This window comes from Vigna unguiculata, chromosome 9 (genome assembly GCF_037176805.1).
Source record: "Vigna unguiculata cultivar grain cowpea cultivar isolate G323 ecotype 2 chromosome 9, ASM3717680v1, whole genome shotgun sequence".
Classification (NCBI taxonomy): domain Eukaryota; kingdom Viridiplantae; phylum Streptophyta; class Magnoliopsida; order Fabales; family Fabaceae; genus Vigna; species Vigna unguiculata.
In genome coordinates, this window is record NC_140800.1 from 38,873,028 (window position 1) to 38,895,846 (window position 22,819).

The 22,819-nt window shown below is 36.4% G+C and overlaps 3 protein-coding genes across 3 annotated transcripts; 2 read left to right on the forward strand and 1 right to left on the reverse strand.

Moving 5' to 3' along the window:
* The first annotated feature begins 228 nt into the window (after positions 1-228).
* LOC146883964 (uncharacterized) lies at positions 229-1,718 on the forward strand. The gene is made up of 3 exons (XM_085666145.1): positions 229-445; positions 527-784; positions 866-1,718. The coding sequence occupies exons 1-3, from the start codon at positions 384-386 to the stop codon at positions 1,611-1,613; spliced, it is 1,068 nt and encodes a 355-aa protein (XP_085522271.1). The 5' UTR covers positions 229-383; the 3' UTR covers positions 1,614-1,718.
* A 1,574-nt stretch (positions 1,719-3,292) lies between these two features.
* Positions 3,293-4,787, forward strand: LOC114163025 (uncharacterized). The gene has a single exon (XM_028047069.2). The coding sequence runs from the start codon at positions 3,666-3,668 to the stop codon at positions 4,419-4,421; it is 756 nt and encodes a 251-aa protein (XP_027902870.1). The 5' UTR covers positions 3,293-3,665; the 3' UTR covers positions 4,422-4,787.
* Positions 4,788-8,327: 3,540 nt separating this feature from the next.
* Positions 8,328-9,952, reverse strand: LOC114163270 (Eukaryotic aspartyl protease family protein). Its single transcript, XM_028047485.2, has one exon. The coding sequence runs from the start codon at positions 9,885-9,887 to the stop codon at positions 8,577-8,579; it is 1,311 nt and encodes a 436-aa protein (XP_027903286.1). The 5' UTR covers positions 9,888-9,952; the 3' UTR covers positions 8,328-8,576.
* Between the last annotated feature and the right edge of the window lie 12,867 nt (positions 9,953-22,819).

The following is a 22,819-nucleotide window of genomic DNA, read 5'->3' on the forward strand; positions in this document are numbered from 1 at the left end:
TCCCTTTGGCATACGCAGTAGTTGAGGTTGAAAATAAGGAGACATGGAATTGGTTTTTGGATTTATTGATTGGAGACCTTGGTGGGCCTGAACTTTGCTGCACTTATACATTTATTTCAGATCAACAAAAAGTAAGTTTCTTAACCTTTTTTAGTCACTTTTCAGATTCTCATTCAACTGCTATTCTTTTAATAATGCATTACTTCACATTACTTTGACAGGGACTGCTCCCAGCATTGCAAGAATTGTTACCTGGTGTGGACCAAAGGTTTTGCGTGAGGCACATCTACTCTAATTTCAGGAAGAAATTTCCTGGGAAAAATCTGAAGTTGTTGTTATGGAAAGCAGCCTACTGCACACATCCTCAAGCATGGGAGGCAGTCATGAGGGAAATTAAAGAAGTTAATCTGGACGCATTCAAACACTTGTTAGCCATCCCCCCAAGGTATGTTCAAATAATTCCTGCACTGTATTGTATATAGTGTGAACTGCATGTGATAGGTTTTTTTTTTTTTTTGCAACCTAGGTTTTGGTCTAGGTCCAGATTTACAGCCACACCTGCATGTGATACACTGGTGAATAATATGTCTGAGGGGTTCAACAGTACAATTGTGGACGCAAGGAGCAAACCAATTATAAGTATGATGGAAGAAATTTGGATTTATCTCATGAAGAGATGGGCAAGCAATAGAAAGAGGATTAGTACATTTGAAGGTACAATCTGCCCACGAATTAAGAAGAGGATGGAAGAGGAGGCAAAAAAGACTAAATATTGGCTCCCAAGGTAATACTCATTCATTATTCTGATAAAGTTACAATTCATTTTCAAATGTCAATTCACTTTATCTTTTTGCATTCATAACAGCTGGTCAGGACAAAGATTATTTGAGGTCAGTCATAGGTCAATGATTGGAGAACAATTTGTGGTTGACATTGACAAACATGAATGCAGCTGTAGAAAGTGGACCATAACAGCAATCCCATGCTGCCATGCGCTGACTGCTATTAGATTTTTAAATCTGAATGCTGAAGACTTCCTTCCACATTGGTTTCTTGCATCTACGTATGAAGAGACTTATTTGTCACTCATATACCCTGTCAACGGGCCTCATCTGTGGGAGATCACTGCTGCAAATGATGTTTTGCCTCCAACAAAGAGGGTCCTTCCAGGAAGACCGAAAAAGAAAAGAAGATTGGAGGCTTGGGAATTGAGGAAAGATGACACTCAATTGAGACAAGGTGGTACCCGTAAAAAATGTGGGTTGTGTAGACAAATTGGCCACAAAAGAACAAGCTGCCCACATGCTCCTCCTGCACCAGCAGAAACTGGTCCATCTGGAACACAACAAAACACACCTGCAGACCCTACTCAACCAAGCCAGAGCACTCCACAAACTGACCATACTCAACCAAGTCAGCCTATTCCACCAACTCAGTGTACTCAACCAAGTCAGACTACAGAAGTCTCACAGCCACAGAATCATACTCTTCCAACACAAGCAAGTCAAACTCTACCAACACAAGCAAGTCAGACTACTGCAGTCCATCAGATGCAGTCTACTACAATAGCAGCCTACAGAGAAAAATTGTCCTTCAGGAGGGGCCCAATTTAAATTTTATTTGCTGTTGTGTTTTGGAACATGAAATTGGAAGAAACTTTTGTAATGTGGTGCTGTATTTTGGTTTCTATTTTGAAAAGCATTATGTATGTTGAACACAGTGGCTATGTATTTTGGTTTCTATTTTGGTTTCAATGAATGTGATATTGGGTTATTATGCACACAGTGGCTTATTACTAGATGGCAATGTTTTTGGCTTATTATGCACAGGTTGTGGCTTACTATTACAAGGCTATATATGATTGTTGGATGAATATGATGCTCCAGTTTGTGTGCTTTCACTCAATAATCAAATATAGTTCAAATAAAGTGACAGGATAATTTACTTCAAAGCTAATTTCATTCCATAATCATAATTCATTACAATAACATGACGTAAATACAAACATTCCAACCCATGAAACTACATCCACACCTACTATACTCCATCCAGGTTACAAAAAAATCAAAAAAATTGGCTTAATTTACAAACCAAAATTACGTTAACCAGCCCCAGAAAACATATCACCCATGTTAAAAACTTAATCCTTTTTTCGAACACCATAACTGATTTTTCAAGAGCATATATTTTTCTCCTTTGTCTTCCTATGGTTGCATCTCTTTCATCCCCATTGTCTTCGTTGAACCACTTGAAAAAATTGCATCCTTTAGATTCTTCATTGGCACCACTTCGCTGGTCACATGAAATCAAACCCAAAAAAATGCTTACCACCACTTCGCTGGTCACATTATGGAAAGCAAAAATTTAAACAATAATTCATACCTTGTAGTTAGGGCACCCAAGAAATTGTTTTCCAAAATTCTTAACTGTTTTAGCAACTCTCAACGTTGCAACCTCCCCACAGTAGCACATTTGGGTTCCACCCGCACTCCTATATGAAACAGTAGGGGAGGAGACACTATTTTTTTGTGATGCCCACGAACACGCACAACCCTCACTGCGAGACATTGAACAATTGATTGGAAGAAGAAGACACACAACACGAACCCACCTTTTTGTGATGCCCACGAACACACACAACCGAATGGAGAGGAAGAAGAAGATGAGAATTGACGAATTGATTGGAAGAAGAAGACACAAATCGAGAAGCCACCTTTTCAACTCTGAACCTGCAACCGAATGGAGAGGAAGAAGAAGATGATATGGTACATTTAAGAGTTAGGGCAAATTTAGACTTCACCTTTCATTAAACCACCACTGCACACTGTACAATTATTTTTTTTACACGTCTTCACCTCTCAATGACACGTATCCGTTATCCATTGTCACGTCACCAAGATTTTAACGCCGTTCCTGACAATCTAACGGGATGTACCTGATTGATGCACTTAAAATAACTTGGGTACTAAATTGAAACCTTTTTTCGCTGGGTACCAAATTGACACCCTTGACCCAAACTGGGTACCTTACGAGTAATTAAACCTTAAATTAAACAAAATAAAGAATACACACTATCTTGAACTAATTTTGAAGTGAAGTTGATTATATCAAACGAACTTAAACCTAAAACAACGTGGCAGGACCAAATCCATCGTGACGATGCACGTAACATAAGGGTACGCATGAAAAGCAGAATTTTTGGAACAGATAAACCTAAATAACGAACGGTGTAACTGGATCGTCGTAGTGGCAACCGTTTTGTTCCATGATATCCCCTCCCATATAATCCCTCCTAACATCTGCAATCAAATACCCACCCCACCAAAATCTAACTGTCATTCCTTTTCCCTCTCCCTGTCTTCCTTCTTCCTTTCATCGATATGTTTCTGCTACATAGATAGCACAATTGTTCTATCGTGATCCCAAAAACATCATCGATCTGGTTCAAATCAAGAAATGGAAGTGCAGCGGATGAGGGAATTATTGGCACTTTGGTCAAGCTTGAAAACTAACCGAATTGCCCTAGTCGGTGGAAACCACACTGCTGCCAGATTCTGCACTCGCTAATCACCTTTTTTCCCTCTCCCCCTCTCTTTCTCTCCCCCTTCTTTTTTCTTCATTTCCCTAAACACATAACGTTCTATACCTTCTCTTACCTAACCCCCATGAATTCCACACGTTACACATTGCCACTTCTGGCATTCTTCATACTCGCTTCCTTCGTATTCATAATGAGATCACCCTTGCTGGAAAAAATCTCCTGTGCCAAAACCGACGAGGTTCTGTCGCTCATACTCCACCAATTAACCCATCAGGGGCTCGTCAAGGAAGCACAACACAAAGCGGTTAACGAAGCGGCTCCGGTTGCGCCGAGAAAGATGTGTGGTTACGCGAGCGAGGCGAAGAAAGCGGCGCTGCAGAAACTGGAGGACGTGCTTCTTGAGCCGCCAAGAGCGGCTTCTATGAAGTCGAGGAAGTACTTGAAGCGCACGCGGTTCTTGCCGGATTTGATGGGCGATCCGTTGGTGAGCTACCCTCGGCGCGTTTTCATCGACGTTGAGTTGTCGGGGAAAGAGGGAGGAAGTGGGAGGAGGTGGTTCATGGAGAACTACCCGAGGAGGAACATGCCGTTCGAGGCGTACGATGTGAAGACGGTGGCGGAGGAGCTGCAGCAGAATGAGGAGATAGGGATGTCGGAGTGGCTGAGGAAGAATGTGAAAGAGGAAGAGTTTGTGGTGATGAAAGCTGAGGCTGAAGTTGTGGAGGACATGGTGAAGAGCAATTCCATTGGGTTAGTGGATGAGCTTTTCTTGGAATGCAAACCCAAGGTTGGGAGAAGCAGAAGAGCCTATTGGGAGTGTTTGGCTTTGTACGGACAGTTGAGGGATGAGGGTGTGGCAGTGCATCAATGGTGGGGTTAGGGCACAAACACAAAACGGTGCGTACAATGTGTTTGTGTGTGAATCGAGAGAAACAATTTAAATTTCTGATTAATATTTTATTTATGCGTATTAATTAGGGTGTTGTTTGAGAAAGTATGAAAATTTGGAAGGGTCGTTTGAAGTAAAGAGCATCGGATTCCGCAGTGGACGAATTTAGGTTTAAGTAACGGAGGATTTGCATATGTATGAGTAAATATGCACAAAAAGGTTTACTGGGCGACATCCTTCTTTCATGTTTCTTAGTTTTGTCACTGTTAAAAGATCAATTCAATTCATGTATAGCTGTAACTTTAAAAGGTCTATTATTAATTAATATACCATTCTTTATTATTTATATTAATTTTATTCTGGAATTGTTTCTTGTTTTTACATGGTGTTGTACAAAATATTAAAAGAAAAACTGCTACATGTGATTTTGTTGTTGGTTGAACCATGTGAAATTAGAAGTGTGCTTATCGTTGCCACATTTAATTATATATATATATATATATATATATATATATATATATATATAATGGCTAGGCGCATCCGAGTCCTACCCGATCTATGGGCCCAAGTGAATCGGCCTAATTAAAGATATCAAACGACCCATTTTCTGTACATTTCAGTAGTTAAACCATGACAGCATGACCCTGGGAAGCTCGGGAGAGTACCACCACGATAGGCAATCGCGGAACCAACTCGGACAGTGGGCATATTCTTTGGTACACGAAGACAAGACGGTATAAGGGGGGACGAAAGAAGGGAGAGGGATATACTCTTTTCTTGAGTAGCTCTTGCTATATTATTCTCGGTGTCATATCGGAATCCGTGCAGCAATATATATATATATATATATATATATATATATATATATATATATATATATATATATATATATATATATATATATATATATATATATATATATATATATATATATATATATATATATATATATATATATATATCAAATTGTTAACATAAGCTGAAGAATACAATTACGGGTTGCTAGTTTTCGGCCCTTTTTATATGGTTTTATTCTAACCATTCAGTGGCTGAATTAATCATTTAGGCACTTTTTTCTGTATTCAAACTTATGGTACTTCTTCTAACAATTTTTTAATATATTTTATTGGCTGATTTAAAAAAAAAATGACTATTGTAAAATCAATTTAAAAATTCCTCATTAGAGTTTTTATTATATAGTGTAATTCTTTTCTGTTATTCTACATTTATTGACAAGTGCTTACCAAATAAATTAGTGTTGAGAAGATAAAAAAAATAACAAATATGAGGATTTGAAGTTTTTCATGCTAGTTTTTTTTTTTTTTTCCTATAAATTTGTATAGAATATATTGATTTCTTTTTCTTTATGTTCTCGTGACTTATTTCTTTCTACTTTGAGGCACATATAATTTTTGTCTATCTATCTCTCTCTCCTGAAAACCTAATCCAAAGGGTTTCATAATATTAAGTAATGTAATGAGTTGTTAGTTCATAAAGACAAATATTTTTTTTTATTTAATTTAATGAAAGCTTAATAAATTGGTGACTCACTTGACAATTGTATTCTCACCAATTAATTTATCATGATCAACCAAATTAATTGACTTTCCCCAACAAATTTTTCTGAAGTTGAAATCTTTGTCATTATATTTAACTCTTTTTTATCGGTACGAATTTAGTTAATAATAATCTTTGTCCAAGTTACTTTCTCTCATTATTTTCATTAGTGAGCAAAAGGCTTTATATTACATAATGGATTGGTAGTCCATAAAAATATATGTATTTTTTAATTCAATGTAAGACCAATTGGTGACCAACGACAATTAGGGCATGAATTACGAAGATATAGAACTTTAGAGAATAAAAAAACTATTTATACTATAAACTTTCATTGCACTTTTATAAAGAGTATTTTCTGCCTCTTTAATTACGACGCTGATAATCTAAAATTATACTACTTTTAATTTATATATAAAAGAAGTTGGAAATTTTTATTTCTCAATAATAATAGCACTAGTGAATCGATATTCATCTCATACATTACCCCAAACAAAACAAGTGGTTATTCTCTGGTTTTTTGGTAAATATAATAGTGTATTTATTTGGCCTCTTGCCTGTGTCCAAAATACATACAAAAAACAAGGTGAACCAAATTCACGGACACTCACAATTCCCGTGCCGTGCCATATTATCACGGGTTCCCATTTATCACGGGTTGGAGGTTTTTTTTCCCTTCTAGGCAAACCACTCTCCATTATTACAGAAGTAGGCAGGTTTTTTAAAAATTACGGAAATGGGCAAAACGTTCTGGGGATGCACGTTTTCGTATGAAGAAATCGTGTAGCCCCCAAACGTTTTCATGGTCAAGCAGGTCAAAGGACGAAATCGTGTGGAGGGTGAACGTTTTTGGTTCAGTAATCGATTACCGTATGCTGTAATCGATTACTGCATGCTATAATCGTGCAGGGGGTAACGTCTTTGAAGGAGTAATCGATTACCATATGGTGTAATCGATTACTGCATGCGTTTTTGAAGCGTGAAGTTGAAAACGTCATGGGGGTGCACGTTTTTTTAAATTGAAAGTGGGGTTAAATATGTTTTTGGTCCCTCAAGTTTCAGCGAAATTTGGAATTAGTCCCTCATCAAAACTTTTGACCAATTTAGTCCTTCATCTTTCAAAATGCGTGAATTTAGTCCTTTTAACCAAATTTTGTTAAGTTTATCTGACGTTTCGAGCGCATTTCATGATAGTATTTAAGTTAACATTGAAGCAAAAATGTGTCAAACAGTATAAATAATTTAAATACTATCATGAAATGCGCTTGAAATGTCAAATAAACTTAACAAAATTTGGTTAAAAGGACTAAATTCACGCATTTTGGAAAATGAAGGACTAAATTGTTCAAAAGTTTTGATGAGGGACTAAACCCAAATTTTCCTTAAACTTGAGGGACCAAAAACATATTTAACCCTTGAAAGTGTATGGGGGGTATACGTTTTCTGAATAGAAAACGTGTGGGGGGTGCACATTTTCTATTAGAAAACGTGTGGGGAGTGCACGTTTTCTTCAAAAGAGATTTTTTTTCTTTTCGCACCCCCAACCCACTCCTTTCCCACTCCAACTCACTCCTTTCGATTCTGCAGACTAAAACGCTTATATATTCTAGCACACTACCATTTCGCCAATAATTTGTACATTTTTTATTTCAATTAATTTACTTTTCAATGTTTTTTTTTCTTTCTACAATATCAAAACTAAGACAATTTTTTATGAAGATTAATATTTCTTATGCCTTCATTAACTATAATTTGAAATACTTTATTCTTTGATGGACCAAAAAACTGTATAAAATCATTACAAATTATTATGCTTGTCTCTGTATCCAATTCTAATTTAATCACCTTTTTTTTAAAAAAAAAATTTGGACTGTAATCGATTACAATACCTTTGTAATCGATTACATTTCACTCGAACATAATGCATTAATCATGTAATCGATTACACTTCGTCTATAATCGATTACATTACACCCAGAAAATTGCAACGCATACAGTAATCGATTACAGCATACGGTAATCGATTGCTGAACGAAAAATGTAACCCCCTGCACGATTACATCATGCAGTAATCGATTACAACATGTTGTAATCGATTACTAAACCAAAAACGTTCACCCCCCACACGATTTCGCCCTTTGACCCGCTTGACCACGAAAACGTTTGGGGGCTACACGATTTCTTCATACGAAAACGTGCACCCCCATAACGTTTTGACCATTTCCGTAATTTTTAAAAAATCTGCCTACTTCCGTAATAATACATAGTGATTTGTCTAGAAGGGAAAAAAAACCCGGGTTGGAAGTAAATGGTCCCATATTACCAAAGTAAACAACATCCTTAATCACTAATCGATCTCGCATTATTAACTTCTTCAAACATCATTATTACAATCATCAATTGTCCCTTGTTAGGACAATGATCAATGTAAGACAATATATAGTACCCTATTTCACATTGAATAACTTCCAAAGCCACACAAGGCAAACTTATTCACCTTTTTCTAAGGAAAGATCCAAAACTAGCTGCCCAAACAAGAAAACCACTAGTACAATAAAACAGACAAAAAAAAAAAATGGAGCCAGCTAATTAGTTACAAACCTCACGGGCTATGCCAACCTTATTATTCACGGTATCAAACAAAATCCTAAGATTCTGTTGCTGAAAGTTCGCAATCACGTTCAACACCGAGTTCACGTTATCCGGCGCCGCCGCCATCGCAAGACAGGCCAGCGACCCGGCACTGCTGTGAATCAAGCTGTTTTCCAATGGCAGCTTCAGGTCCAATCCCTCGAAGTGAAGGGTAACTGGCGGTGCCAGATTTTCGTACGTCTTCACAAAACACGTGTCGAAAGCTCCAATGCTCGAGAACGTGCCTCCCACCTGCTTCCTGAACTCCTCCCTCACCGCGTTGTACACGGGCTCCACGAACCGGGTGATCACCGTGCCAGAATCAATTATGGTTCCGGATCCGGTATACGGGTTAAACTCGAGATACTCGCTGGGGAAAGACACCAGCACGCGCCCCACGCTGATTCCGGTGAAGTTCACGTAGTAAAGAGAGGGCCGGTGGGGGTTGCGCAGAAGCGGGGTGGTCCGGATGCTCTTGGGCTGGCCCACGGGCCCGAGTTTGAGCGACCCGGAGAAGTAGTACGATTTAAAGCTGGGAAGGCAGTAAGAGAATACACCGGAGTAGTTTGTCCCGGACTGGGAGAGAAGCGACAGTGGGCCGCGACCCAGACCCAAAAGCCCTTGGGCTGGAACTGAGGCCCCGGAGATGGCGTTGACGCAGCCGAAGGAGTAGTTAGGGATAACATCAGCGGCCAGTCTGAGAGAGTCTTGGACGAGCGTGGCGGAGAAAGAGGAGCCGGCGTAGGTTTGGTTGAAGGAGCAGGTGCCGGTTCCTGTGGCGGGGCAGGAGAGCCCGCGGACCTGACCGCACTGGGGTACGGAGCAGTCCAATGGGCCGTAGCTGGTGGAGGCTTTGGGGGAGAAGGTGGTGTCGGAGCAGCCGGTGCAGCCGGAGCATGGGACGAAGGCCTCGTCGGTGCTGGTGTCCAAAACCATGAACAAAAGTTGACCGGGGGTTCCGAGTTTTGCCCTGACGACGTAGTTACCGATGTTGAAGGCTTGGCCGGAAGCGATTGGGGCGGCGGAGACGGTCTTCTGGCCCAATAAGGTGGAGAGGTACCTGACCCGGAGCGGGTCTTTTGAGGCCATGTCGACGATCCTGGTGTCCCACGAGTCTACCTTGGGTGGCTTGAACGGTGAGCATTTGCTGTAGACCGGAATGACGTTGAGGTCCGACTCATCTGGTTGAGCCCCACATGGGTCAGTGGCATTGCCACTCATCACCCATACTACACACAAAAATACCCCAATGCCCAACTTAGCATCCATTGTTGCTAACTTTCTGGTAGCTATTACAGTGGTTGGTGTGCATGCATGGCGGGGAGTGACACCATTTATATAGACGCAGGAGCAAGTGGTGCTTGTAAATTTACGTAAACAACCTTCCCATTACATATTTAATAATTGGGGTCTTTTATTTTGTTCTTCTTTTTTTCTTACACTATTCTTAACTTTTGATGTTATCTTTCCATGTCCAAGAATGTTCAATCATAAATTAATTATCTTTATATTCTTTTTTTCTTTTCCATCATATCAATTATTTTATTTCCTTCTTTCACACTGTTCGTATATGGCCCAGGAAAGAACTTAAAGTGTCTTTTATCCTCACCCCTTTATTTTATATGTGAATTTCTCAAAAGCTATAGTATGAAAACGTTAAGAAATAAAACAGTGTATGTGTGAAACGAATATTAGATGCAGAAGTAGACTAAAAAAAGGAGTTGGATCATTGGTGTGGAGAAAGGTGTGGTTCAGGTATTTGGAATTCAGTGCATTGGTACTCTAAAGTGTTGCAGAACACTGTTTTTAGTATTGGTATGTAGCAGCAATAAACATGGTTGAAATTATTGGAGCTTTTAATTTGCTTTCATTACCGTTGTAATTGAATGATTAATGAGTGATTAAGCTAACTTTTTTTGGAAGCAGGAGTGGAAGGATAAGAAAGAAAGTGGTGGTGATCTGAATAAGTGTCGGGATTAGAAATTGACAGTGGATATTTTGTCCGTGCATGGATATTGCAGGAGATGCGGTCGGTCACGGGCACTCGAAGACTTTTTTGCTCAAATCTCATGCATTCATGGGCCCTCATTTCACTTCTGCATTAACTCAAATCTACTTCAAAATAACATCATTAAACACTAATAAACAACTAATCCTAGCTTATAGAATATAAACAAGTTGCTCAACTCAACACTTTATCTAATTCCTCTTCTGGCTTCTTCCCTCACTCACCTAGCTTTCTTTCTATAGTTCAACTCAACAAGGCCACTGTTGGGTATTGGGCTCCCTTCCTATGTGGAGAAAAGGCCCAAAATTTGAGAAGCCCATGTCTCACTTAAACCTAGTGGAGAGGAGGCTATAAAATAAAGAGAGAGGCAGAACAATAGAGTAAGAACACACTGAAAGCCCTAACACATAGAGGGAGAGGTAGAGGGAAAATTCTGTTCACGTTTTTCATAGAGCTGTCGCAGTAAATTCGGCGCTGCGGATTCGTTCACCGTTGGATCGGGCTGAAATTTTTACAGCAGGTTCGGAACTCATTGCTCTTCATTCTGACCGGTCGGATCTTTGATACGAGGTCTGAGTTGGGAGATATTAATTTCGCACTGCAGCAGTGATTTGTAGAGGTTTTCCTCTCTTGTTCTTCTCTATTTGAAAGCTTTGTTGCTTTGTTATTTGGTTGGGTGTTGGCACTAATTTGTGCTATTGATTAAGACTCTTTTGTACTCTTGTTGATCATAGTGAAGCTATTTCTTTGGTCTGGACGACTCGTGGTTTTTACCCTTGATTTGAGGGGTTTTCCACGTTAAAAATCTTGGTGCCTTTATTTGTGCTTTTGGTGGTTTATTATTGCTGCTCTTTGATTATTGCTCCTCATAGATTCTTGCAAGTTAGGGGAAATTATATCCGCTGCATTCTCTGGTATATTGTTTGTTATTGTTTTCCCCATCAGAGTGGCATCAGAGCTCTTGGTTGGGCTATATTTACTTGCTTGAATGATGGAGGCAAATGCAAAGATGGTTGCTTTGAATGGTACAAATTATCATTTGTGGAAGGGCAAGATGAAAGATTTATTATTTGTCAAGAAATTGCATCTTCCGGTCTTTGCTACACAGAAGCCAGATTCTATGTCTGAAGAAGAATGGGACTTTGAGCACCAACAGGTATGTGGTTTTATTCGGCAATATGTTGAAGATAATGTTTATAATCATATTGCTAATGAGACACATGCCAGAGCTTTGTGGGAGAAGATTGAGTCTTTGTATGCTTCTAAGTCGGGCAATAATAAATTGTATTTGTTAAATTGCTTGATGAATTTGAGGTACAGGGAGAATTCTTCTATTTCTGATCACTTAAATGAGTTTCAAGGGCTCCTAGATCAATTGTCAGGAATGGGCATAAAGTTTGATGACGAAGTTATGGGATTATGGTTGCTTAATACTCTACCAGAGTCTTGGGAGGTATTTCGGGTTTCAATTACGAACTCTGCCTCGAATGGTGTTGTTTCTTTTCAGATGGCAAAGAGCGGTGCTCTTAATGAAGAGATGAGAAGGAAGGCACATGGTTCTTCATCTCAGTCTGAGATGCTTGTTACAGAAGCTAGGGGGAGAAGTCAGAAAAAGGAACATAAAGGTGGTAGAGAGAAGAGTAGGAGCAAGTCCAAGTCAAGATACAAGAATTTAGAGTGCCATTTTTGTCATAAAACTGGACACATTCAGAAATACTGTTTTAAGTGGAAAAAGGAGAACAAAGACAAGAAGGGCAAACAGAGAGAGAATGATCATGATGATGATGATCGTGTCACTACTGCTACAGATGGTGATCTTGTTCTTCTTCGTGACTTTGAGTCCGTTAATCTTGTATCTGATGAGAGCATGTGGATTATTGATAGTGGTGCTACACTGCATGTTACACCTAGGAAGGAGTTCTTCACATCTTACACTTCTGGTGATTTTGGAGTGTTGAAGATGGGTAATGATGGTGAGTCTAAAGTGATTGGTGTTGGTGATGTTTGCCTGCAAACCAACATGGGAGTGCAGTTGTTGCTTAAAGGAGTCAAACATGCTCCGGATGTCCGTTTTAATTTAATCTCTGTGCAGTTGCTTGATGATTGTGGTTATGACAATCACTTTGGTTCTAGTAAATGGAAGCTCACTAAAGGTAACTTGGTTATGGCCAGAGGGGAGAGACAATCTAAATTGTATTGGACTAAAGCTTTGGTTGCTAAAGACAGTGTGAATGCTATGTATATGGAGGCATCTTTGTGGCACCGGAGGCTTGGTCATATAAGTGAGAAAGGGCTTAACTGCTTAGCTAAAAAGGATGTGCTTATGGGATTGAGAAATGCAGAATTGGAGAAATGTTCTCATTGCATGGCTGGTAAACAAACCAGAGTATCTTTTAAGAAGCATCCACCCTCAAGGAAGTCAGAATTACTTGAATTGGTGCATTCTGACGTTTGTGGCCCATTAAAGGTAAAGTCATTTAGTGGTGCACTTTACTTTGTTACTTTTATTGATGATTGTTCCAGGAAGCTATGGGTCTATGCTCTTCAGCGGAAAGGTCAAGTACTTGAAAAGTTCAAGGAATTTCATGCTATGGTTGAGAGGCAATCAGGTAAGAAGCTGAAATGCATCCGTAGTGATAATGGTGGTGAGTACCGTGGACCTTTTGATGTTTATTGCAGGCAGCATGGTATTAGACACGAGAAGACTCCTCCTAAAACTCCTCAGTTGAATGGTCTAGCGGAGAGGATGAACAGGACCTTGGCTGAAAGGGTTACATGTATGCTTTCAGAAGCAAAGTTGCCTAAGCACTTTTGGGGAGAGGCATTGCTTGCAGCTGTGCATGTTATTAATCTCAGTCCCGCAGTTGCTTTGAATACTGAGGTGCCAGACAAAATTTGGTTTGGTAAGAATGTTAGCTATGATCATTTGCGTGTCTTTGGTTGCAGGGCATTTGTTCATGTTCCTAAGGATGAAAGATCCAAGTTAGATAAAAAGACAAGGCAATGTATCTTTATTGGCTATGGTGAGGATGAATTTGGCTACAGGTTTTATGATCCTGTTGAGAAGAAGCTTGTTAGAAGTCGTGATGTACAATTCATGGAAGACCAGACCATTGAAGACATTGATAAGGTGGAGAAGACCACACCCGAGAAAGATAGTAATCTCACTGATGGTAATCCGATGAGGTTGCCCGCTCACAATTTGGAGAATGTTGAAACGGAAGCTCAAGACAATGAGCAACATGGTGATGTTGATGATCAACAGTTTGGAAGTGGAGTAGAGGTTCCAATTGATGATGCTCAAGAGGAACATGATGATGATGACGATCTTGGTGATATACCTGAATCACCTCAAGTCCAACTCAGGAGGTCTAATAGACAAAAACAACCTTCTACAAGGTATTCCTGTGATGAGTACATAACCTTGACTGACGGTGGAGAACCTGAGTGTTTTGAAGAGGCTTTGGATAGTGAAGAGAAGAAACAGTGGCTGGATGCAATGCAAGATGAGATGAAATCTTTGCATGATAATCACACTTACGACTTGGTGAAATTGCCTAAGGGCAAAAGGGCATTGGAAACTAGGTGGATTTTCAGGGTGAAACAAGATTCAAATTCTACACTTCCAAGGTACAAGGCCAGATTAGTGGTGAAAGGTTTCAGACAGAAAAAGGGTGTTGATTTCAATGAGATTTTCTCACCTGTGGTGAAAATGTCATCCATCAGAACTGTGCTAAGTTTAGCTGCTACTCTTGATTTGGAGGTTGAGCAGATGGATGTGAAGACAGCTTTCCTTCATGGTAATTTGGAGGAAGAGATATACATGAAGCAACCTGATGGTTTTCTTGTTAAAGGCAAGGAAGAATATGTGTGTAGACTAAGGAAGAGTCTATACGGTTTGAAGCAGGCTCCAAGGCAGTGGTATAAGAAGTTTGAGTCTTTTATGTGTGAGCAGGGTTACATGAAGACTACTTCTGATCATTGTGTCTTTGTTAAAAGTTTTTCTAATGATGACTTTATTATCCTGTTATTATATGTTGATGACATGCTTATTGTTGGAAAAGATATTTCCAAAATTGACAGGTTAAAGAAGACACTTGGCGAGTCTTTTGCCATGAAAGACTTGGGAGCTGCTAAAAGGATTCTTGGCATACATATCTCACGTGATAGGAGAGAAAAGAAGATTTATCTATCACAAGAGCAATACATTAGGAAGGTGTTGCAGAGATTCCAGATGGAAAATGCTAAAGCTGTGAGTACTCCTCTTGCTACTCATTTTAAACTGAGTGTTAAACAGAGTCCTTCAAATGAAGTTGAGAAGACCAATATGAGTAGAGTTCCTTATGCATCTGCGGTGGGCAGTTTGATGTATGCGATGGTGTGTACAAGACCAGATATTGCACATGCTGTTGGTACAGTTAGTCGATTTTTGTCAAACCCAGGTAGAGAGCATTGGAATGCTGTGAAATGGATTTTGAGGTATCTTCATGGTACAGTTGATATGAAGCTTTGTTTTGGAGGTGATCAACCTACTTTGATGGGTTACTCAGACTCAGATATGGCTGGGGATATTGATTCCAGAAAGTCCACTTCTGGCTATTTGATAAAGTTTGCAGGAGGAGCTGTGGCTTGGCAATCAAGACTACAAAGGTGTGTAGCGTTGTCTACTACAGAGGCAGAGTTCATTGCTATTACTGAAGCATGCAAGGAGGTGTTATGGTTGAAGAAATTCTTGCAGGAGCTTGGTTTTAGGCAAGATAACTATTCATTGTTTGTTGATAGCCAAAGTGCTATCCATCTTGGTAAGAATCCAACTTTTCATTCTAGATCCAAACATATTGATGTGAGGTATCATTGGATACGTGATGCTTTGGATGCTAAGTTGTTGGAGTTGAAAAAGGTTCATACAGATGATAATGGTGCTGATATGATGACTAAAGCATTGCCAAGAGGAAAGTTTGAAGTTTGTTGTGAGATCGCCGGTTTGGCGGTTATCTCCACATAGTTGTGAGGGGGAGATTTGTTGGGTATTGGGCTCCCTTCCTATGTGGAGAAAAGGCCCAAAATTTGAGAAGCCCATGTCTCACTTAAACCTAGTGGAGAGGAGGCTATAAAATAAAGAGAGAGGCAGAACAATAGAGTAAGAACACACTGAAAGCCCTAACACATAGAGGGAGAGGTAGAGGGAAAATTCTGTTCACGTTTTTCATAGAGCTGTCGCAGTAAATTCGGCGCTGCGGATTCGTTCACCGTTGGATCGGGCTGAAATTTTTACAGCAGGTTCGGAACTCATTGCTCTTCATTCTGACCGGTCGGATCTTTGATACGAGGTCTGAGTTGGGAGATATTAATTTCGCACTGCAGCAGTGATTTGTAGAGGTTTTCCTCTCTTGTTCTTCTCTATTTGAAAGCTTTGTTGCTTTGTTATTTGGTTGGGTGTTGGCACTAATTTGTGCTATTGATTAAGACTCTTTTGTACTCTTGTTGATCATAGTGAAGCTATTTCTTTGGTCTGGACGACTCGTGGTTTTTACCCTTGATTTGAGGGGTTTTCCACGTTAAAAATCTTGGTGCCTTTATTTGTGCTTTTGGTGGTTTATTATTGCTGCTCTTTGATTATTGCTCCTCATAGATTCTTGCAAGTTAGGGGAAATTATATCCGCTGCATTCTCTGGTATATTGTTTGTTATTGTTTTCCCCATCAGAGTGAAGTGTAAAAAAGATGTTACGAATGGTAAGTTGAATGCACATGACAAATGAAACAAATAATGATAAAGCAAATGAACAAAAACACAGGGAATAGAAGCAGATGCTGGTTGAGATTAGGTGATGAGTCCATTTGATGGCTGCAAGTAAAAACAAAAATGCAGAAACAGTGTAAAATATCACAGAAATCACATGTGAGAGAAATTTAAAATATATATAGCCAAACAAACACAGAACACCGTTGAATAATATAAAGTTAAAGGACACTGTCTTTCTTAATTTAATCTGTTTAACCTAATTTTATATTTATCATTTTATAAATCTCTATAAACCACTCCAGATTTCTATATTTCCTGATAGCACTATTCATGAACAGTAAATAAAGAAGGGAAGGGGAAAAGGGAAATTAAAATATGATAATCTACAATCTGTTTTTGTTGTAGATTAATAATATATATTGTGTGGATACATATTGTATTTTTAACCTCAAACATAAATTCTAATGTAATCCTACGTTACGTGTGATGACACAATGTGATTATGTGATACTGTCTTTCAATGATGTAATGAAATATATGATGAAAGACCAACTTCAATCGAATAATGAAAGACAGATATCAATCGAATTACAGAAGTATAACAAGAATCATTGTTAAGTCCCTTTGTTCAATTAACAAATTTGTCAACACACAATTGACAATTAATCAAATAATCAAGTTTCTTAATCAATACAAGTCAACAAAAACCAATAATATAAGCAATTACTAATTACAATTAAATTATGATTTAAATTTACCAAAGACTTATTATGGTTACTCTTAACCACAAGATTTACATCTGTTTTCAATTATACTGACCGTAATTTTTCACTAAAATTTACTTATATAATATTATAACCAAAGTCACTTCACTTTATTGTTATCACTACTAAAAAAATTGATATTTTCTGCTAATTTTGTTTTAAATTTTTTTTTATAGAAAATACTTACAAATTTTGTTATGAAAATAAAAAATTATAGGAAATTATTGCTAAGTTTTTTACAAAATATTTTGTATAAAACACTTTTTCCAATAAATTTTCTAAAAAATATTTACAAATTTTATAATTTTGGTAGGAAATAATTATCCACGAACAAGTTACCTATCACTTAAGATTCTTAAAAAAAATAGTAGAAAAAAAATATTTTCTTACAAATTTTTTTAATAAATTTATAAGAAAATTATGGTATGAGAATTTTTAGTAATAACTTTAAAGTGTTTGAATTCATGATTGTTCAATAACCAAGGAATACACTTGAGGGTAATTGAAGAAAATATCTCTATTGTACTGAAACAAGTAGACTGTTTTTCTTTTATTTTTATGATAAATGATGTATGAGTTTTCAAATGGACAGTGTAATTGTTTATTCTCACACGTAAACGTTTACTTTTCTTATATAGGTTTAAAGGTTGTTTATGAGAAGAATAATTTAAATTATAAAATCCATTATCAAGATATTCCTATTATGTAAGATAAAAACACAACAACAAAATTTCATATATATCTGTGGTTTTATTCATTTATTTATTTCTGTGATAAACCGTGTGCAAGAGATTTTTGTTGTTGTCTAAAAAAAATTGGTATTGAGAACTTCTGATTTATTATTAATCTTGGAGGAAGTGTCCCTATCCCTCTTCCACTTCTTCATAGAAAATTTATGAGAGCATAAACACTCAAATGAAAGTGGTATTTGACTATAAATAGACATTCAAATTATAAAAAATAAGAGTCGGGAGAAACTTCAAATTTTATAGAAAATTAAAGATTAATAAGATTTATGTCATGATAAATCATGGATTAGAACTATAAAAGGGTGCAAGTTCAGGAACAACTATCGCATTCTCGAAGTATTATCCGCTTTGGCAGTCGAGGGCAAGGGAAGTTGAAGGGGAGTTGTCAGTCCTAACGGTGGGCGCCAATGTTCCGATTTCGACCCAAGTTCGTCCGGCAGTCATCGTTTAGGAACAACCACCGCATTCCCGAGGTATTGTCCGCTTTAGAGCATTTTAGCTCCATCACGGTTTTGTCCTTAAAAGGCGCCTCGGAGGGTGGAAGGAGGTAGAAGTATTTAAACTTCGATTAACCTCGACTTCTAAGCAATGTGGGACTTATTGGGTGTACCGGAACAAGCCCCCCAGTCAAGGGCAAGGGAAGTTGAAGGGGAGTTGTCGGTCAGAATCGAAACAAAATATATAGTTACTTATCAGTTTGTATAAAATGAATATTGAAGAATTTCAAAGATGGTAAAAAGCCAAGAGCTACACTTGGCATTAAGAGTTGGTTAGAAATAAATTGTTCAAGTGTTAAAGAAGTGTTATTTTACATGCGAATGTTTTAAAGGTTCTAAAAGTGTTAAAGAAGTTGGGTTTGCTTTCTATTTTAAAATGTGGTTGTAACACCGGTTAATAAATCAAATGTCACTTTTTGATATCTTGTTTCAAGATTTTTCAAACTTCGTGATTAAAATGAGAGATTGATTTGTTGAACTAGTTTAAAGTATCAAAAGTAAGGTGTGAAATTTAGAGATAATATCTCTATTTTGTTGAAGGGTTAGAAAAAAAATCTAGACAAAAACTTGGTAAGGAATGATGTTCTTTATGTTTCAAATATGAATAATAATCTTTTAAGTTCGAGTCATTTGCTAGAAAAGGTTACTCGATGAGGTTGAACATGAAAATTTGATGTCATTTAATATCAGGGGAGGTTGATTTCGAAGAATTTTAAAGTTTTACATCCAAAATTTTGCCAATACAAGTGCTTGTCAAAAAAACTACAAAATATGATAAGTGACTTCAGAAGTTCAATTCAGAGTTGTTTATAATAAGCAAACTTGAATGTGTGTGCTAGTGAATATTAACACTTAGAGGAAACAAGCATTTTTGTTTTAGCGGATAAGTATATATAGTATAAAAATGCATGAATAATGAGTTGTTAAACGTGTTTATAAAGTTTAAGGTAATGATAGAGAAACAATGGGGAAAGCAAATAAAGATACCAAGTGTTCTTACCGGAAAGGTCAAGTGCAAGTGATGAGGTTTAGACAATAATCCGAGTGTCACTATGATTGGAATCCTGTTTGAGTGGAAGTTCTACTTGCAAAAGACTCTCCAATACTTAAGTTAGTAAGGGAATTTTGTATGTCTGCTCAAAAAGTAAGAGAAAATGTGATATTAAGGCTCGAGATATTATACCCACTTAGCAACTGCCTTATCGAGATATTAAGGCTTTAGTATCTCATGGATGTGCAAAGAGCAATTGAGATCGTACTGACGAGATTAGTGGATGTGTGGATGTTTTGCCCAATAGGGGTGCGTTGGGCCTCGTTGGGCTATGTCCCCTATTAAGCTGGGTAAGTACAGTAAGAATAGATGATAATACAAAATCAAAAGGTGAAGGTGTGCAAAATAATAAATATTTTTTATGGATTAAAATAAGCATCGTGAGCGTGACACACAAGGATTGATTCACTTTTGTATTAAAAATGAACTTGCAAAATAAACTAATGAGTGTGTTGTGTATATGAAAGGAGTAATGAGTACAATAACTTTCTTGGTATATATACATATGAATAATTTGTTAGCAATGAGAGAAAATAAGTAACTGGATGTAAATTTTTGTAGGCAAGTGAAAAAAATTTAGGATGAAAATAGTACTTTCTTGGTAAAAAAAAAAAAAAAAACTATGCATGTGATGTGTTGAATAGATTTAACGTGTATAACTACAATGCACTTAAGACTAGGAAAATTTGGAATTCATCTTGTGAAACATGTGACATAAGAGTATGTGAATCTTACACCCTAGAAACAAATTATAGGATGTTGCATCTCTTTACCAATAGACCAAATATCTACCAATGCAGGAAATGGTCATGGCACTAATTATGTTGGACATAATGCTTCAATTGTTGTTGAACACAAACATATTAAAGTGAGGTAAAAAATGGTGGTTTCTTTAACTCGATTATGAACCGAAGCATAAAGTTCAACATTATGCTTCAGTTCTGTAAGAACCAAAGCATGAAATGATAAATAAATAATAGAAAATGAAAAAAATAAAAGACATATTAAACCTCAATTATAAATATAACTGAAACCTAATACCCTTTCTGGTTTAAAATTTTATTTAATTTTAAGGGTATTAGGCATTAGTTATGATAATAACTAAAGCCTAATACCCTTTCTCATTAAAAATTAAATTAAATTTTAAGGGTAGGTAGGCTTTGGTTAGGACTTCAACCGATGCCGAATGTCCTTAAAATTAAATTAAAATTGTAAATCAGAAAGAGTATTAGGCTTCAATTTTTTCATATAATTGAAGCCTAAAAATATGTGCCCTGTGATAATTTTGAAAATTTAACAATCTTTTAGACTTCGGTTATCGATTATCTAACAACTTATACATATAACATCATTCAACTTCGGTTCTTTGGGAATGGAGGCCATTTTGCAGATAAAATAATTAAAAAAGGTGATAATTATGTAAATTTAACGAACTTATAGGCACTGGTTATTAGAGATAGCAAATAAACTCGTCTCTGTGGGTATTGTCCGAAACCGTCCCCGTTTTGACAGGGAATCCCCGCATTGACTGGGTATGGGTATGGGTATGGGGAATCCCTGACTTTTTCAATTGGGTATGGGGATGGTTATGGGTATGTACATATCCCCGCCATAATACCCGTCCCCGCCATATTTTTTGTCATCATTTAAATTATTAAAATATTCATAATTAATTAAGTAACCTATGTGTGTGTGTATATATATATATATATATATATATATATATATATATATATATATATATATTCAATTTTTTATTTCTTCTAATTATTTGGTTTGTCATAAAACTTATTCGCATCTCCAATATATTTTTCATCTTATCATAACATTTATGTAATTATGTTAAAATGATTTATGTCAATTACAATTTTTTTATGTCTCATATTTGAATATTTCTATTATTTTTAATATTTTTATTTATTGTATATTTTCCTTTCACATAAATATGTTTAATACTCTCAATTTAAGTGTTTAATAGCATAAACCTTTCATTTACTAGATAATATAAAAAAAAATTACTTATTTTTATTAATTTTTGTTTCATTTGAAGAACTCTTTTGTTTCGCTAAAACAATTATTTCTCAACCATTGAGTATGTATGTTGATATTTGAAAAGTGTTCTTATATGTCTAAGGTATTTTTCATCTTATCATACCCTTAGTTATACATTTGTTTTACTTTGTGTGATTTCTTTCAATAGTTTCTCAAATTGTTTCAAAGACATACATTTGTTAATTTTTTTATATTTTTATTTGTTGTTTATTTTCGTAATGTAAAATACTATTTCAGTATATTTTATCTAATTATTTTTATTTTCTAACTCATTATATCAATCATACTGTAATTTTTCACTATAATTGTATAAATAACTTTTATTTACTACAATATCAAAATTTAATGTAATTGCGATGAATTTTTTTTTATCACCATCCAACATATATTGGAGTTCAAAAGATACAATAATCATGTTAAATTTGTTTTATTATGTTTATTATTTATTATTTGCGTATTTTGATTAGGTGGTGTATTATCATTTTTATTAGTGTATAAAAAAAGAGATTAATTAGAATTTAAAAAATTGAAGGAAACAAACATTTAAAATATATTTTAATTTGAATATTTGTTTTCCTTTAAGTTTTTTTAAAAATATTTTTAAATTTTATCAACTAGGTTTCATTAATGTTTGTAGTTTACAAATTTAATAAATGTTTTAGTTCTCATGAAATTTTATTTGGTATTCCAATCTAAAATGTAAACAATTATAATTTATTTCAAAGTATTTGATATCAGAAACAACCATCCTCCTAATATTGAATATTTGATTATATTATTTTTCCTTTAAGGTAATTTTTTATTATTTTATAAAAATTAATCAAATTTTATATTGAAGTAGTAAGGAAACGGGTACGGGTATGGATACAAGATTATACCCGTTACCCAGTGAGGATGAGGATGAGATAAAACTTTAATACCCGTTGGGTTTTGGTATAGGGATAGGGATGCATTTTTTTACGGGGATGGGTATGAGATAGTGAAACCCGTCCCTGCCCCGCCCCTTTGCCATCCCTACTAGTTATAAGAGAATTGAAGAATAAAGAGCTTATGCTTTATGTTTTTAGGAATCGATAACTAAACCTTTGCACTCATATAAAAAAAATAAAAAAAAATGGGAATTTTGAAAAATTTGCGAGGTATTAGGCTCAATTCTTTACAAGCCAAAGCATAAAGGTCATTATGTTTCGGTTATTTGAACAATCAAAGCATAAAAGTTCGTGAAAATTGTAAAATTGCCACTGCATTTTTACATATTCTGCTATAATCAAAGTATATACGACAATTTTAAATGCCAAAACTGCACTAGTGATTTCATTTGTTACGGGCCTCGTCA